Source organism: Perissodus microlepis, chromosome 19 (genome assembly GCF_051167445.1).
Source record: "Perissodus microlepis isolate ML-2025 ecotype Zambia chromosome 19, ASM5116744v1, whole genome shotgun sequence".
NCBI lineage: Eukaryota > Metazoa > Chordata > Actinopteri > Cichliformes > Cichlidae > Perissodus > Perissodus microlepis.
In genome coordinates, this window is record NC_140479.1 from 13,046,669 (window position 1) to 13,066,438 (window position 19,770).

At 38.7% G+C, this 19,770-nt stretch overlaps 1 protein-coding gene across 4 annotated transcripts in view; it reads right to left on the reverse strand.

Moving 5' to 3' along the window:
* Positions 1-19,770, reverse strand: part of alk (ALK receptor tyrosine kinase) — a 419,315-nt gene that overhangs the window by 91,055 nt on the left and 308,490 nt on the right. For all 4 annotated transcript variants that reach the window (XM_084914796.1, XM_084914794.1, XM_084914793.1 and 1 more), the window contains exon 5: positions 4,895-5,028. In XM_084914796.1, coding sequence (XP_084770922.1) covers positions 4,895-5,028 — 134 coding nt within the window. The remainder of the gene's footprint in view (positions 1-4,894; positions 5,029-19,770) is intronic.

Below are 19,770 nucleotides of genomic sequence, written 5' to 3' on the forward strand. Positions count from 1 at the left end.
TCTTGTAGGTGTATTGTGTAGGTGGCCCAGTACTGTAGTCCATATGGTGCAGATATATGGCTGAGAGTTTATTTCATGCACTCAAAGAGCCAAAGTGAAATAGAAATCTAAATTAAAGCCTGATGTCCTGCTATAAAGTGAATGGTTTTTTCCATTACAAAATACCATCAACCATCCTTCCACATGTCCACACTCTGTCCACTACAGTAGCTTTCTCCAAACCCATTTCCCTCATAGCATTCTCCACAGGGCCATGTTTGATTGATGGGCCTAGGGACACTTCATGGTGCTGTGTACCTAATCGTGAAGTATAGACTTGCTGTAACGCTCCATTAATGCCCCGCGGCAGCATGGTGTAGTGGTTAAGGAAATGGACCAAGGAAGAGGAGGTCAGTGGTTCAGATTCCCTAAGGGTTCGCTGCTGCCTTCACTCTGCTCATTGTCCAATTGGAAAAATGAATTGTGACAGTTTGTGGGGTAATTCATGAGCACAAATACAGAATATGCTCTTGAGCAGATAAACATTGTTATAGACGTTAAGGCAAATGTGACCTGCTGGCTTGTCACAGAGGAAAAAGTCAAATCTGCTATTGACACAATCTGTTAATGAGCTTGTCAGTCATCACAGGATTACTCTCAGGATGAGAACCTGTAGGAGGTTAAGAGTGTTGCTGACATGTTTGCTGAGTTTTAATGATTACGTTCTCTGGACAGATATGCCACAACCATAAAGAGAAATACTGGCAGAAGGTAGGATTCTAACTTCCTGTCAGAAGGATGAGCTCTGGAGATAGGCATACAGCCACACAAGTCACTTTAAGGGCAGCAAATTGGATTGCTTGTTGGTCCAGTGACTGATGAGTTAATTAAAGTGGAAGGGTATGGAGAAAGAAGTCAGACACTGCTCCATTTATTTATTCTCTATTGACTATCTCCATGCACTTCACTAGCTAGAGTAATCGCTGCCTTTCTGCCCATGAAAACAACTAAAGAAGAGGAAATGGACTTTGTCAAAATTACAAATCAGGTGTAAAAGATGAAAAGGAGAAGTAATTTCAACTGAATGCACCGTATTTAGATGAATTATTAGCTAAATGATTATAAATAATACATACATTCTGCAAATACAGAATATCTCAAGGCAGACTTGTTAAAAAATCAAATAATGAGTGAATCAGTGAATTAAAACTGTCAGACTGAATCATGCGTTTCTTAAAAAAAAGTCTTCCAAATCTAAAGGAAATTGTTACGCAACCATAACAGTACCAACAGTCTGTGTCCACAGCCTCCTGTCTGCTGAAATTAAAACTTCAAACCTTTGGGACCAAATTAAACACAATTAATCACCGAAGTCTGGATCAGTCTTACAGCTATTCACCCCAAAAGCTTGATAATGGAGGTCATTAATAGTAGTAATTAGCAAATTTTCAGCGCAAGGGACTAGAACAAATAAAGCAAACGAGTGTATTTGTCAGGGATTTAGTGTGAGAGCCTTAATGGAGCACTCTGGCTTCATGTTCTGAGAAGAGAGGTAATTTGAGCTCAGGTTTGTGACAGGTGCTGGAGGAAAAAGTGGGGGAGGTTGAGAACACCACGAAATGTGGTGAGGCCACACGGCGAGCGTGCCGAGACGGATTAGGACTTTGTTTAGAAGTGGGACGTGTGTTGTGGGTGTTGCACTAGGGACCCAGGTGGTGCCCGAAGAGAGCGTGGCACGTCTGCATGCTTTTTTCTCTCTGTCTATCAGCCAGGGCTTATGCACTGTCAGGGAAGAGGAACAGGGTGAACCCAAAACAAAGAACAATTAGATACTGTTCAACCAAAGCTGGATTTGCATGAGCAGCATCATACTCTTTGTAACAGTTACACAAAGACCCACTGGAGACTCACTTCTGTTTTAAGTGAGATGGAAATTGTTTTGATTGATGTGAAGTTAGGCTAATTATATGTTTTTAAAATTTTGGACTTCCATTAGCAGCATTTGATTGAATGATTCAGTTTACAAAGAGAATTTTGGGGTAAGGGAAGACTTACCCCAAGTGAAGACTAGATATGCACTGAACTGAACTGCATTTCCTCTCCTTCTCTTACTTCCTCTCTTGTCACACTCATACACACAAATGTATTTACATAGCTGATAACCAAATATACCTTTGAACCAAACTCAAGTTTAAACACCTTATTTAAACCAAATCTGAAGACAAATCCACAAGACAAGTCTTTCCTGCGGTGCAATGTTCCTCTTTCACCTGGAGCTAAATATTGACCAAGCATAAAAGCCATTTCATTGTTGCAGAGTGCAAAGAGACTCTCCCTCCATAAAAGCAGAAGGGATTACATTTGCTAGACTGCGAGCATCTCTCTGAATTTAAAAAAAGGCCTCTGGGAATGATCACTTTTTTTTTTTTTTTTTTAAGATGTGCTGTATTTTTTAATACAGAACTACAAGGTAAAGGATCACTTGACTGCATTCCAGTGCTCAGCATAACAAGCAGTCAAATATAAAGTGCAGTGCAGGTCCATCTGTCAGTCCATTGTTCAAGTGATCCACCCAGAATCAGTGGCCAGAAATCACTACTGTTTACGTGCAGCTAAAGGTAAAATGCATGTGTTGATTTTTTTGAAGTGGAATGAAGTAAAAACAACCATTTCAATAATGCAACAATCGTCAAATGTAAATTCACGTTACTTTTCATTTTGTGAACTTATAAAAACATGGCATATAATTGTAGCATGTAGAAAAGTTCAGTCATCCTTTCACTTGTTAAATTTCAGAGCCTTCTGACTCATGACCTTAATTAGGTCCAAGCTGACTTGTTTGGAGCTGTAAGATCAGATCATCTGTCAGCTGCTGACAATGAGCTTCATAAATTTTCTGACTGTTTAGGCTCCCGGGAGTAAACACTGAAGAAACTGAAGATAACGGATGCCTCGAAAGCAGAAAAAGGCATCTGAAAGATATGAGAAAGCTGCCAGCTTTTTTCCACTTTGCAAAGTGTCCTTAAACGAAAATGTGAAAGTCGGGCACAATATATGGAAGACTGACTTCCCCACAAAATTCATCATCTTCAGCACAAAAACTAAATCTTAATCATTTTAAAATCATATGCTGCAGACATTATGAATTAAAAAATCTTAATCCACATTTCTGGAGGAAAGAATGACTGGAGTTTGATTAAAATAACACCTTGCATGCTGTCAAGTGTGGGTGTGGATATATTCAGATTTGGCATGTATGACAACCAATGGCACATGAAGGATTGCATGAATAGAGCCCAGATTGAATTCCTCTAATTAAAAGCAAATGAGTGCTATGTCATGCAGTCAGTTGAGAAGTGTGAAAGGAGGCTGGCTTTAATGACAAAGCTCCAATGTAGACCTCAAAGTCCAACTTAAAGTACTTGAAGAAATTCAAGCTGAAGCTTTCAGAATGGCACTCCAGCTAAAGATCTGTGGGCAGATATTTAACATGCTGTGCCTGAAAGAATATCTCAGAGCTTGAAATGATTGGCAGAAAAAAAGTGTGTGGAAAAAGTAAAAATGAAAAATGGAAAGAGTCCCCGCAAGCTACTACAGCTGCCAAACGATGACACCGAGTCTTAGAAAGAAGCCCAAATTTTATAAATGCAAATTAGATTTTTCTTCTTTTTGTAAATTTGTTGTCTTTTAAATAAAAAAGGTAACACTGCAGTTTGTTGCAGGGGCTCTAGTTATCATGTAATATGTGCATAAAAAGGTAACAAGAAAACATTTTTAAAGCATCACTTGAAACAAGACCAAAGACTAGAAAAACATCAAAGGGATAAAATGGCCAGAACAGCAGTTTAAACATGAGTTTAAATAACGTGAACAAAGGTATAATGCTGGATTCTCATTATAAATATAATGTTGTAATACACAAATTGGCAGTGTGTTGCTGCCAATTTCAAGATTTAATTTATTTGATTACAAGAAGCTAATGGTGAACCATTTCTCTTGGTCATTCTTGACTTGATTATTGCTTTTTATGTGGGTTCTGTGGTCTCTGAGCTGGTTGGGTAAACAAGTTTTCCTAAATAAGCCTGAAACAAACCCTTGCTTTTTAAAAACTTATACTAGGAAAAATCCCACAGCTTTTGACAAAATAATGTGATTTCTTTTTTTAAATAGAGACATTTTATACATGCAGATTAAAGCATTCTCTTCCAGTAAATCAGCACCGGGTTGGTGTGACAAACAGGTGCTGATTTGCACTTTTCTGCCCGTCAAACATCTGCCAGTTAGAGGAAACAAGGACTTTATCTGTGTTTCTACACGTTACATGTTTGAGGAAAGTCTGCTGTGCTTCTGCATCTAGTTCAGAGGAAATTGAATCAGTTTTATTAACTCAATTTTAAGGAGCTTTCGAGGTTGACAGAGAAGGATATTATTCCAGTCTAGACCAGCCTACGCATTTCATTCGACAACATGCTGTAATGAAGTTAAAAATGACTGAGTGTAACTATGCAATTTCCATTTTGACATGTTTAAGAACTCAGTCACTCTGCAGACATGTGAGACACATTTGTCCACATACGCATTTGAAAACAAGGGAACGACTGAAAACGTAAGAATCCCAAATTTTATTACGAGATATGTTGATTTCTATCAGTTTGGAGCCATTTGTAATTAATCTTGCAGCAAATAACTTTCATTATATATTAATTTTATTACTCAGTTACTGATATAAAATGATTTACCTTCCTCACAGTATTTAATTTGTAGAGAAGTGACAGCAACTATTTTGTGATTGTTGGAAATCTCTTTTGGAATTACCGACTGATGAAAGCCACTCTTAAAAGTCTTAAACTTTAATTAATTAACTTTTACAACAGCAACAAAACACATCACTCACACATCAGTGGCAGCTACTTACCCATGGTGCAGTTGGTGGTGAAGTGGGGCTCAATGGTGGCCGTATCATCCTGCGGGATCCGCTGATCGTAGCTGGCTGAGATCCGAAAAGGTGATCCTCCGTTTGCCCCCAGGGTCAGGTGGACCACTGCCCAGCTGCCAAGAAGAGAAAGCAGGAGCAGGATCAGTGCGAAGAGCAGACACCATGGCTGACAGAAAAACCTACACCGGCTGCGGTTAAGAGGGGTGAGTGTAGCTTGGGCCTGCTCAGCCTGGACGACGGAGGTGGGACTGTCCAGGGCTGCACTGGAGGCTGACATGGTAGCTGCCTCATTCCCTTCTATTTTGGGAGGGTCCCTTTCTTCCTTTGCATGGTGATGCATGGCCCACCCTTTGAGGCCACCCAGACTCTGCAGGTGTAGAGGAGGTTTTAGAGGTGGCCAGGTGTCAGGTGGTGCCCTTGTTGAAATATTACAATAAGCAGTGTGAAGCCGGCACACACTTACGGATTGAAGCCACAAATACAGAAAGTGTGTGGTCAAGAATCGCCAACACACTGAGGCCAAGTTCTAGTATGTTAGTGAGCTGAAAGTCCTGCACCGAATGCTGTTTTCCCTCAAGCGCCCAGCTGGCTTTGTGCAGTTCAACTGTCCCTAATTTTATTAAGCAAATTGTGCTGATTTCTCTTTGGCTCCCAGCTCATCAACAATCTCTCTCTCTCCCTCTCTCTCCCCTCCTCCTGTCTCCTGCCCATCCCTACATACAAATCATGACAACATGTATAGTTAATGTCCTGTGAACAGCTACTTCCCCGATGAGATCGTAAATTCAAGTATGCCACACCTGCACATAGACACACCAGCACAAAGGCTACAGAAAGCTACAAAAGTTCTATATGTTGTATTATTATTACAATAGTAACAGGTGAAAAAACTACACCATGCATAGACCATACATATTTTATTAACTACATCTTTGACATGTTTCATTGACTGCAGCATATTACAATGCTAATGCTCTCACTTTATTATGTTTACATAATGATAAATAAATTTAGCTGCTATTTAATAGACTTCTGTGAATTATATACTGTAGATAACATTTTTAATTATCTTTTGTGCATCTTAATCTGCATCTAAAAAAAACCTCCTGAAATAACAGAAAATACAAGTGAAAACAAAAGCAAATATGTTGTGTTTAGACTGAAACAAATTGTAATAATGTTTTTGTGATTCAAGTTTATGTCACACATAAGCCACACGCTGCCAATCCACCGACAAACAGAGGATCGTGACGCTGAAGGTCAGGAGTTAATAACGTTACTAAAATAATAAAACTAACACTGAAGCTAAAAAAATAAGTAGAGAGGCATTGACCAACCAGGGACCGGAAATGGCGAATTGTTGGAATTCTTGGCCCTGATTTGGTAGCTGGCCGGTCAGTTTCACAAACGTCTAATTATGAGCCGGTCCCTTTCATGCATGCGTAACATGCAGAGAGGGGTGCAGGCAGATAATCGCTTATACTTCATACCAAAAAAGCTGATCCGAATCTTAAACCACCTTCATCCAGCTGAACATGGACATTTTGAAGAGGCTAAACAAAGGCAGCCAGGCACAAGCCAGCAGCCTCAGTATGAGCGAAAGGAACAAAACAGTTATTAAGAATTATAAGAGAAAAGGGTCAATGTCCTGCTATCACATGGCTCTGGTGAAGATATAAAAACACCGGAAAATGATATAAGCAAATCAAAATAAATTTGTTTTGTTATATAAATCTTGCTTTTCTTTGATAAGGTCAGATGTGCCAAGTAAAGGCAGGTGTACAGAAACTCATTTTCAGCTAATTATTTGCACATCTTTGCAGCACTTTATTCAGTCAGAGAAGATGCAACTTACTGCAGTTTGGGTGGAACTGTAAAGTTTAATTATTACCTTTGTTATGAAAACAAAACAAACATTTTTAGACTCCACTGCTTGCCGATGCATTACATGTTAACTACCATGTGGTCGTGTCCTGGTGTCCAGATTGCCAGCCAATATAACCTTTTTCCCCTCCTGGATCCTCTTTCTTTGTTTTTGTCAAACACTTTTGTCCCTCTAGTTTTTCCACTTCAGTGTACATCCCCTCACATCTATTCCAATAGTTTAAGCAATCTCCTTCCAGGAATTTGATGACATTTGTGACATAACATTGTTATCCTCCCACTGATAAATTCGAAAACTGTGGGGAAACAGTACCCAGAAATGCCAAAGGGGACAGTGCTGAACATAAATCAGGTGTTAGTTGGAGGAACTACTAAAGTAAAAAGTATATCTTTATTGTAAAAATACTAAAGTTTATGCTTTTGACTATTTCATTGTGAGTCCAAGCCTAGTTTCTGTATTGTAGGTGTTTTTAGCTTCCCCAGAGCCAGAGATTGTATTTATTGACCATTTTTAAAAGGTACCCAAAGACATGGCTCTCACTGCACAATAGCATTAGCATCCAAGAGTACAGAACATCGTACCAAATACGGTGATGTGTAATCGATAATTTGCAATGTATCAATGCAATGTATCTGTGAAGTTTTGACTTTTTTGCACCAATCTGGAAAAATTATAAATTTTTTCTTTTTTTTTTCCTGGAAGTTTGGCTGTCCATGAAGTCTTTCATTAAATAGAAATCCGAGTCTTGTGATTTCAACTCATTGATATGAGTCTTGAGACATTTTCAGTGACCACACAAAGATTTCCTTCTTAAGACTGCTCGTTTCTAACAACTTTGAAAAATAGTTTGGTAGGTTGTGGTCAAACCTTGAGTGGTTGTGAAGAAAGAAAATGAAATACTATAGAAAATAATGCACACCTCCGGGCTAAAAAAGTAGATTTACACCATGATAGAAGACCTTGGAGTCAATGGGAATGCACTGGTAGGAAGCCTTGTGTTTCTTTTCACAGATTTATTTCCCCACACCTGGGTAACTTAGATCTATTTCCACACAAGGATTAAGAAAACCAAACACTTTCACTGCTTTATAAAGGTTTTAAGCCTTAGACCATTAGTGATGTTATTTTGAGAGATCTCAGCAGGTCTCTAGCTTTCAGTTATGACAAGTGCACTGGGTAAAAGGGAGCAGTCTGTGTTTATTTTGGGGTTTATTTTGTGCTTTGTTTGGGTAGAATCGTGCTAGTAAGAGTACAGCAAATATGAATGCGCACACAAGCCCCCACTACACAAACAGGCTCTGAGCTTTTCTGATTTCCCCAATGTCTGCGCTCGAACTCAGCAGGCTTTGCGTTGCTACTTTCACCAGCTTTCCTTCTTATGTCCCCCCCCCCCTTCTTTTTTATGTTGCATTGCCTCTCCTCTGTCCTCCCTCTTTCTGGTGCTTTCACCTCTTTCCATTTACTTTTCGCTAAACCGTCTCCGCACCATCTCTCTCCCCCTCTTTTCACCCAGACACTGCTCACAATGGAGGGAAGATGGGAAGTGATGTTACAGCACCATAGTACACCATTAGAGAACAGCTCTGCGGTATGGGACCTGCTACCTGTCATTCCCCTTAATAAGAAGGAAATGAAATCCTAGATAAGAGCTGCCACTGTCTCCTTGATAACCTTGAAATGATTTGCCAACTAAGTAATATACACATGATCTTGCTAAATTCACCACCAGCTCAGCTAAATATAGAAATGGTTTGACTACATGATAACAATAGGTTTGTTATTGTGCAGGGATGTTTAAAATAGATCAATTCAACACTACTCAAGGCAACCTCATGTCCAGTTAGATTCATATATTCAAAGACAAAATTAGTAAAACCTATAATTTAGCATGGACGTATATGGCACCATTTCCAATGTGATCATAAACAATTTAAGTTTTCAGCTGTTTTGCTAAGTTCTTAGTGTTTTTGGTGTTCTTGGCTAGTTAGCTAGTGGAGGACTTTACCCACTTACTTAGTTTGGCTGGTTGGGCAGATTTAGGAAGACTGCTGCTGGTTCCAAAGTTAGTTTATTTAAGAACGACGGACCCTATTATGTTCTTCAGTAGTAGCAAAAAGTGTGCCAAGTTCATGCTTAGTGCTACTGCAGAAACATTCTTGTATTCTTCTCAAGGTCTGCAATCTCAATAATGCTCAAAAGAAGCACGATGGACCGGAACTCAACAGCTACAGTGATAACAAAGATCTGACTATGAATGATGATATGAATTTTCAGGATTTTTCAGCCTTTTCACTTTAATAAAAAGGAACAAAACACTCCTAAAACAAAACTGCTTTATCAATATAGAGCACTGTCTCGAGACTGATGAGGAATTAGCTTTAACATGTGTCTGGAAATTGAAGGGGTCCAAAAACTTTGGAAGCACATTGCAAACTTGATTTCTGTCCAGTAACAGGATAAAATTCTGTGCAAGTCTTAGTGTACTCAATTATTTTCATGTTTTTCATGCTATGTCTGTGCTGGCACTCACGGGACTCATTAACAAAGCGGTGGATACGAAAAGAGCTACCAGAATACATCAGTCAAACATTTAAATCTAATTAATAGTATACCATACGAGGCACAGTAGCCCTAAATAAAAATACAAAAAAAAAGATAATGGATGATAAAGACCCCTCATGTGGGAAATAGATATACATTACTAATCTGAGTGCAGATGCTAATAATTCTCATTATGGTCCTCTGTGTCATAAAGGCCTGCTGGTTATTTAAAATCACCTGACCTTTGTGCAGACTGCTGTTTTTTCAAAGACTCTCTCATAATGGGAATGTTTTCTTCACCACAGGAAAACAGAACAAAACAGCTCAGACCGACTAATCTTTGCTGCCAATTGACAATTCTCATTTCATAATGCTTTTCATTTATGCTCCCCTAGTGCTCTGCTCTGGCTAACGTAGCTCTTTTAATTTTCATTTGTTGTGAGTGTGTGCATGTGTGTGTTCGTAGGCTGCTTATGTCCTAACCACATTACGACTTATTTGTTATGGGTTCTGTTTTGCATTATCTGTGACTCTCATCTATCAGGACAAACAATAGACAAAGACGTGAATTATGTTGTATGTTCTTTCAGTGTGGTAATGCTTCCCTAATGCTGTGAGGTGGACACTGCCAGAGTGAGCATACTGCACAGAGACAAGCTTTATAACTGCCTCATATACAGGACTATTGTCCATGTGTGTGGGTGATCCCGAGTTGGACTGAAGATACGGTCTAGATTAGCTTTTGTTTAGTCATATGATTAAATTCAGTTGATAAAAATATAGAAAAATGATTTAAGTAGCAATATCAAATACTCCATTCCCTCAAATGGCCACTAGAGGCCAGCTCCAAAAGTGACAGGGGTGCCAAGACAGGCAGCTGTAGCCCCAAACTGTCTGCTTGGGCCTTATTTCAGCTAACCTCTGACCCTATTAGAGCACATGTGTATACTGTTTTTACATAATTGTCTTTACAGCTTTATCCTAGATAATTAAAACACTTGCAGGTGACAAAAGTTTTAAACTTTGTAACCCATAGAACTTTCTTTAAACCTAGATGTTTCATATAGTTGCTTATAAGACGTAGATGAGAGAGAATTTTGTTTTGTTTTCTTACAAATATAGGACAGACGTCCAAAGCTTACAGCAATTTGGTGATGTTTTCATTAAGTATTTTTACTCCTTTATGATGAAATGCAACATATCTGTTGTCAAAAGTGGAACGAAAGAAACACAGCTAAGCTGCATAAATATGCCAGAGAAGAGAAATGACTGCACTTTTGTCTTTTACATCAGAAATATGCTCATTCAATAAACTAGTAAACTCAACAATATCTCCTGTTGCTTGAGCGGCTCTCTGTAGAAACCAAACGAGTGATTCTATGGCAGAAAAATTTAAACTATAATATGCCGGTAATAACAAAATGCAGCCTATAGTATTGGCAAAGCCATTTAACTTGGGTCCTCAAGTCTGAGTGCACAGAATGGAAAAGGTTTTTCAGAGTCCAAGTACCCTGTTGAATGTATCTGCAGTAAAACCAAAGGAAGGGGAGGACAGAAATGGAAACTGCTTTACATGGTAATGGAATTTTTACCCCCTAAGAGACATAGGCAGTGATTTTGATCATTCTGGCTATTTTAGATCGAAGTGGTATTTTTTTTTCATGGTGGAAAGATGAGATTGATTGAAAATGATGCTCGTACAAAATAGGTAAGCATGGAGGCAACTGGGTTTAAGGACTTCAGAGGTGGGTGTGGGGATTGCTGCTGGATCGGGATCTCTACTTAAGCCACATTGATTTTGACTGTCAAATGGCATAGTGCACAACAAGCTTAAGCCAATATGTCAAGAAAAGTACAGATTAGACTGAATGGCCTGACATAGCCGAGCTGAATGAATGCCACTTCTCCACGCTATGCAGGACGCTTTTGAATGGTATCTGTTATGCTGTAATGCCACTAGACTGATAGGGTGGATGAGATAAGTAGGGTTGTTTCATATTAGGGACATGTTTTTAATCTCTCTCTCAAAGATGTCTCCAAGATTTAAAAAAAAAAAAAAATTGTTATGCGGGAAAAATAACTCCGTATACACCTCATTCTAGGAAGCCAAACTTTGGTATCAACAAATATATACCTTTTAGACAGTGAATAACAAAATTGCTTGATTTTGGCAGTTTGTCAACACTATCAACTTTGGAAGAATGGCTTAGACGACAGTAATCACGAGGCTTTCACATAATTTGCAGACTAAAACTGCATTAGCCATTGTACATTCAGATGAGTCACACCTGAATACAGCTATCTTGCATTTACAGTGCAGAGCAAATTATTCAGTGACTGAAAAATGAACAATCTGCCCCAAGCAAATTACAGAGGATGAAAGCAAACCCAACCAAACAAACAACCCCAGATTAAAAGGAAAAAAAAAAAAAAACAGGATGCAAGTGAGTCCACCAGGGATTCATGTCAGTGTGGTATTTTCAGATGGCCTAAAAACAGAGACAAAAAAAAGAAAATCCAAAGGCAGACCAAGTGGGTAATCAATGGTCACACCTCCTACTGCAATGTGACTACTTCAGAAAGGTTTGTTTTCAGTAATTACAGGATATGTGAATTGCAGAAGTTTTTGAAAACACATGTGCCTTTTCCCAGAAGCTCATGAATACTCAAAGATAGAGCTGATGTGTTGATAACTGCACACTGACTTCTCTTTTGACCTGGCAGTTTCATTTCCATTTTGAAACCTGGATCTATGATGGATTTTCCAATAAGTTATACTCCATGAGCAATAATTAATTGTCCTCTTATCCCTTCTGTTTGGAGTCATGAAAGGTCAGAAGCAGGGAGAGCGGGACCAAGACCCAGGATAAACCACATTAGTGACAAAATATATGAAAATAAATTTAGTCATAAACAGCATGAAATGGTGAAGCTGGAGTAGAGGTAAGCTGCAAAGTGGCTTGCTGGCGCTCAGCGGCTGTGGGAAGGCTAATTCGGTTTAAATAGCAAGGTCTAAAAGAGATAACTGGTTGGATATGTAGCAGGGTGTTGGTTGAGCTGCTGTGCTCAGCCTGAGTTCATGGTCATGCCTGAATAAAGTGTAATCAAGGTAAACTCCACCTTGATTACACACAACCTAGCCAATGGGGCAAGAAGTCAAACAGTGAAGTGAAATGTAATTTTTTAACTAAAATGTTCTTTTTTATGATGATCATTTTCAAACAACGCGATAAAGTCTATATTGATACACACGTAAGACAAAATAAGATAACTTTCAACTCTAAATTGAAGACTGAGAATGATGAACCTAATCACATTCTTCACTTTCACACACACTTTATTCCCCGTTGTCGCAACTTTACACTCTCGGCTGCAGCTTTTCAGCTGCCAGCCGCGCACATCAACAACAACAACAACCCAGTCAGGACCGAGTTTAGTCCTTTTATATGCAGGGTAGGTGTGACGAGCTGATGCAGCTCAGGTGTGTCCACCTCCCCCCGCAGCCACCCCGCCGTCCACGCCCCGCTGCAAAGACGCATTAGCGGAGTTGGTGTTTCTATTTGGTGAAGTCGCTATTTTAGGTTCGACTCAAAGGGTCGAATTCAATTGAGCTGTTTTCAAGCACAGCAGCCAGAAAACAGCCCGGCTACTTCCTGCACCGTTTGGGAAATATTACAGATCATTTATGTAAAGATAACTCTAAGAGAAAGGAGAAGCTTAAAAAATACTTGCAGTAATGCACACTTATCTTTCTTGTATCTGCATTTCCACAACACAAAACTAAAATAAATTTTGCTACAATTAATAAAGGTGAAACTGTACATGGAATTTTTGCTGACCATAAGTACTTTGATCTGAAATGATTTAATAGAGAACTTTAGACAGGAATGGTGAAGGGTATGATGTGATTAAAAGATGACTGGGATATTTCTCTATTAGATGTACATGACGGCTATATATCAAAAGAATGGCAGGCCTACAGTCACCCCCATTTTCATTTTCTGAGCTTCCTTCTTCAGCTCTGTAGAGAACACATTTTGCTAATGTCCTGAGCAAGTGTTAAATCAGATCTGATGATGATTACAGTCTTGTAATGAAATGTTATCTTTGGCATCCCCTGTCGAAGATCCCGTCATCAGTAAATTGTTTTAGCACACAGCGTGGACGTTAGCTTGGAAATCATAATCTAAATGAAATGAGTTCAAACCATTGAGCACGCTGCATAAAATACATAGGATTAAAAAAGAAAACACAATAAACTTCACGTTTTGCTGACCTTATGAACATGTTACTTAACAGTTACAGGTAAATGATGATCTAAAAGGCTGAGCATCAGTGAGTTACGATTGAAGCCCAACTGATGTTTAGCTATTTGCTATTTGTCCATTGGTTACTGTTCTTATAATATTAAATCTCCTGGGGTTCCAGCAGACAAAGCAACACAAAAAGAATGACTTTGGTGTTATGAAGAAGGTGGTTGTGGACCCAAAAAAGAGAAAAAAGAAAGAAAAAAAAAGCTTATGAAACAGGATTATGTATCTTGTTATTCAATGGTGACAGGCAGGTTTAGTCAGTTAACTGCCCATCTGCACTCTGATATCTCTTGCCAATTTTCGCAGGCTTCAGAATTTATTTGAAAAGTATCTGAGCTTTACAAAAAAGAGGCACCAGTTCATTTTGCCACCATGACAGAAGAGCCTCAATAACCAGGGGCAGCCTGTCCATCTGGAGGAGCAAGAAACTCTCCCAGTGGCCCACCAGTGTGTGGGATCATACCAATGAAACACACAAAAAAGTCACATTCAGTTTGATTCTCCGCTGCAGTGACCAGCTGGCTTTGTACAAGTATGTTTATGTGTGTGACTTGTTCTCTGTTTTTATGTTGCAGCTATAAATTCATCATATTTTTCTCAACACACCGTTCTTTCATTACCTTTACTTTGGCACTTGATTTACATATCAGGCTGCTCAATAAATGGCCTTTATCAGATGTAATCAGCCACTCATAATTGGTCAGTAGGCGCCCTCCTCCACCTAATACTAGGCTCAACAGACAGATAAAATACAATGCAATCAGTGACAAACATTAAAAAACAACTCCCGTCAGAGCAGGAACTCTGACAAAACCAAACTCTTTCTGCCTGTGTAGGTTAACTCTTTTTTTCCCCAGTTAAATAGCAGTCTTCTAACTCAAATGCCAACAGATCAAAAACTATACAACTGACTTTGTTTCTAATGAGGCAAATCTTCCTACAATTTAGCGGTAAAATGGTGATTGTAGAGTGAAAATTGTGAATTTACCCATCAGTTGCAGAGAAACTTTTCAGACAAAGTTTTCAAGGCTCTTCATCCTAACTTTCAACATTCTGCCTGTTTAAATGAATGTTAAAATATTTCATTTCAGTGGTTGAATGGTGTTTCGACAACAAACAGTGCAGGGAGATTAGGTAAAAAGTTTGTATTTCTTTTGCATAGAAAAACAATCCCATCATTAACATGCAATACCGGCTACTTAAAATGTTAAAATGAACTGCACCATTAAATCATGTGTTAATGAGCCTATTAATAGCAGGAGGAGACCTCCTACGGGCAATCTGTCTGGTAATAACTTATAAACTATCAGCGTCTGATAATCTGTTTCAAATGTTACCAGGTCACACGCTGGTATATTGTTTTTGTTTCATTTTAGGCATTATTCGCCAGAATTAAATGTATTCTTTAAATAAATTATGTATAAATAAATTGCTGCTGTGCGGTGGTTGTTTATGTTGATGTAGTGGACTGCAGTAAGGTAATTGTCTTGAATAATAAGCAGTGAGCAATGGCAAGGATAAAAGTGACACCAAAAAGCAGCAGCAGTCCAGTTGACTCAACATTTTCCACATCTGCTGACACCATTATTCATAGCTACTTACACAGAGTGCAGCAGTAGCATCTTTATATTTCGCCAGCGTACAAACAACCAACAATGCAAGTGTTAAGCCAAACCACAGTGTTGAGTTGATGCACGTGTCATATAATATTCTATTCAGTATATTGTTGAGAGGCACGACATGTCAGAAGCTATCCCATCTGCTTTCTGTCTCTGTCTTTTCCCATGTGTTATAATTTCATTTCCTATAGTTTCCTCTCTATCCGTGCAACCATTAGTTACATTGCTTCTCTCCCATTGATTTTTTTTAAGCTGGTTTCTTCGTGCGGTTCTATAATCAGATGTGTTATTCCACCTACACCCTCCTGTTCAGAATAACTCAGAGGTTACAACTCAACAGCCACAGTAATGATATTGTGCTGATTGAAATATCACAGCAGTTGTAAAAGTTGGAAATATCAGAGTTGGAGGCTAAAGGAACCGCAGAGACACATTAAAATAGCTTGTAGAGAAAAAATGGAAATCACCTTCTCTTTGCGAATATAATGTAAGGTACTTTTTTGTTCAACTCAAGGAAATGCTCATGGATATTATCATGGCAAACTGATATCAGCCTTGTCATTTATTTTGCTTTTGCTGCCCATTCTCCTCTGTACATGGCTGAACCTCAGCTCATTTGAGTTTTTTTTTCTTGTCAATGTCAAATTAAACTGCATATCCAATTTAATAAGGCTGTTGCTCTACCCTGCATGGCACATAAAGCATGCAAGACCTCAATAAATTACTAATTTCAGTGATGAAAACCTGGCCTCTCAATGTAAACTGCTGCGCTATTACGAAGATGAAAGGCGTGGGGGGAGAGATCACATGGCTCCTTGCACTTTTTAATTATGACCCAAATTCAATTACTCTGCACCCTCGTCCTTTACAGAGCCACAGGAAATTGCTCCAATCGAGTGACAGCACTTGTGATTAAAACATGTTCCCTTAGTAACATAAAAATGCTGTTAAGTTCACAGGAAATGGATGATGGCTTAAGACAAAAGAACAAAGTCACCCTCTCCTAATTGAATAATTTGTCTGTCATCAGAATTGCACGGTACCTTGCATGTTAGAACAATTTTCCCCTCGCATGCGTGTGCAAAGAACACATCTGCTATCTGCTATTCTCCCTGTTATCAGCACATGGGACAGATGTGCAGAAAGTTTGTCCTGGAAACTGCTCATCCAGATTCTACTTTGTACTCCTTGGTGGAACATAAACAAGGACATAAGAGGCTTGAAGATTTTTATTCTTCAAACATTTTACTTGCATTTTTTTCACTAAGAAAGTAGCCACTTCAGTAGTATCTTGTATTCATTTATAGTAGAAACCTTGGAGGTGCAACGAACTACCAATCAACCCAGAAGGACATGAATACAAAGACATGTGCAGCTCTTAGGGCCACGTAGTTCTAAGACGTTGAAGAATGGGAATTATGGCAGAGTTTGGCGAAAACGCTGCCACATCATATTTCGCTCATTTCTTCCATTTTAGATGACAACTGACAGACTGCTGTTTGTGAAAAGCTACAACCAGTTAGAGCTGCCTGACTTGGCCATCAGCGCCCATCCAGCATAAGCTTTTCACGCTCACACAGGGAGGAAAATGATTGAAGAAAGAGGGGAAGAGTGTCCCTGGGCAGTCACAAAATTTTTAGTGAAAGGTTTGCCACCTTTTCTCTATGTAGAAGAACTAGATTTTCAGTAGTTTAATGCTTTAGTAGATATTAGATGTATATAAGAACCTGAAATTAAATCAGTTTTTAAATTCCATCTATCCATCCAGCCCTTCATTTAGCTCCAACCTTAAGTTGGTGAAGTATAACATGAACACAAATATTAAACATGGCTAAAGCTTCAGACACTTACAATAGCATATGTACAAGTAATCCCTATGAGCAGAAAGCCCAGATTGCCTCAGACTGAAAGCTGTGTTACATGTAGTTTTTTTTGCACTCTTGGCTCTGTATGATATCAGGGAAAGCAGATATGTTTAATATGGTCATCTCAGGTACACAGCTTGAGCAGTGAGCAGTGCAGCCGCATCACCTTGTGTTAACCTGTTTATGAAGAGCAACCATTTCTTTGAAACGTTTGCCATTTTAGACAGTTGATGAACTGTGGGGCACGATGGCCTAATATGAGATCAATAAGGATTATTTTTTAACTGTGAATGATGCAACTTTACTTCAAGACATTAGCATGATGTCCACATTTATGGCTACGAACCCAAGATCATGTGTGAGACTCCCCCGAGCTGGAAAAACTTGAGATCTTTTGTAAACTGCACAAACCAAAATAATTTATTTCAATGGCCTTTAATGGCCAGTTAACCAACAGTTTACAAGCAATCTGGCAAGGAATTACAGAAAGAATTAAAAAACAAACAACAAACAAAACAAACTAGGAAAGCTGTGTTTTAATGGTTGTCTGCATAAAGATGCGTACACAGATGGGATCTGTATGGATGCTATTTTAGGGAGGAACGCATTCCAATATCCATATGGCAAACATACTTGTCTTGTTGATTAGGATTTCAAAATAACTGAATAAATTAGGTGAGAATCAAGTCAGAAATAAATGGAATGGACCTTAGGATACTATTGCACCAGATGGCACCTGAAATATATACAGTTCATTATTTTTCTGATAATAACCTCAGTTAAATATGTTTACCAGCTTTAAACTCTTGTACGTTCTTTTGTATACACAAAACCTTAATGAATAAACAAGGAAAAGGGGCTACAGTACATGATGATGAATGCACTGGATTTCTATTTCATGTTTTCTTCAATGCCCAGGCTCAAATTAGGCTGCCTATATATTGTAAACTAAAAGGGAATATTTAAGTGGTGTTTACTTGTAAACCTTAGGCCCTGGGTTCTATGAAAGGAATGTTTTTTTTATGTTTAAATAGGAAGCACAAGGGAGTGAATGCTGGGCTGTGAGCTTAGAAAGCATAAATCAATGTGAATGCGATATGATTTGCTTTTTGTGTGTGTTAGGATGCCTGGGTCGTTGACCCAGGGTTTTTGAGTTTTTTATATTATTTATAATTTCTAGTCTTTGGGTTTTTGTTAGAGTCATGTCTTATGGTTTGTCTCTGTGTAATCCTTAGTTGCTGTCTCCCCTGTCCGCTATATCCCCGTGTCCAGTCAGTGTCTGTGTCTGCCCTGGTCCCACGTCTCTGTTCCCTCTGTTGTAGTGCCTGCATGTGAGTCTGTGTCTTTGTTCAGTCTGTGTTATGTGTTTCCTGTTTTACTTTGAAGGTCTCTGTCTTATCTCAGTGTGTTCAGTTTACGCTTCCTTGTCTCGTCAGTTCTGATTTGCCCCAGCTGTGTTTCCCTCCTGTTGTCCTTTCCCTGATTGCTCCCTCTATGTATTTAAGCCCTGTGTTTCAGTTTGTCATTGTCGCGATCTACCTTTATCTTGCTGTGTGTTTTGTCTGCGTAGGTGCATTTTGTATTCTTAGTTTTTGTTACCCTTTTGAGTTCAGCATTAAAGCTGTTTTGAGTTACTTTCTGTCTCCGGAGTCTGCACTTTGGGTCCTTCTCCTGCCTGCACACAGCCGTCACATAACAGTGTGGAATGCTGGCTAAACCAAAAATAAGCAGTAGACAGGACTTCAAGGAACAGTACTTCCTCTGTTTTCTTTCCTTTAATGCAACGTGGCCAGAGTTGACTTCCAGCACGATTCACAACGAGACGAAATGGTTTAAGCAGTTGAAGTTTGAAAACTCCTTTAAAAGGCTAGATGGAATTAGTTGAACTAAATATGTTTTTGTTTTACTTTACTGTAAAAGTGACAAACAAAAAAATGTTACATTTTTATACAGTTAGTGTGCTTTTACATTTCTTTAAAGATAACGCTTTTGCATAAACAAGCACTCGGTTTTTGTCTAAAAGTAATTTTGGGTATGTTTTATAGGTTAGGATGAAACATTGGTAAAGCTATGAGAACGAGGGCGTGCATACCTGATATAGATATCATATTTCAATAAACATTTAATCCTGAATGTGTCACGTCGCTATTATTAAACCTTTTTGCACAGATGACTAATGTGCTATTCTAGTCCATGTGACGGTGTCACATTTCTCTTACCTGCAATGCGAAAAGCCTATTTTGTCAAATAAAACATGTCATTCATTAAAATGGAAATTTTTTCCACTCTTAGAAAAGCCATTAAAACACACACACCATTCAACGATAGCTGGCACACATTACAAAGTAATTTACAAAACTTTAAGAGAAAGAAAGCAACTAGATTTTCTGAGGAGAGACAAAGTGATGCACCACGTATTGGAGCCTCGGTTGCTGCCTGGTTGAGCATTGTTTGTTGTAAATATGACTGTATTCTGCATGAATAATCACATAAGCTGCACTCATGTAGAACAAATCCATGATCAAATTTCTGCTTGCTCCTGTGAGAAAAACTTTATGTTTTATGCACAAATCCCTATTAATGTTACATCTTTCATTTTCAGTCATGAAAATGACTGAACGGTTCTATCAAC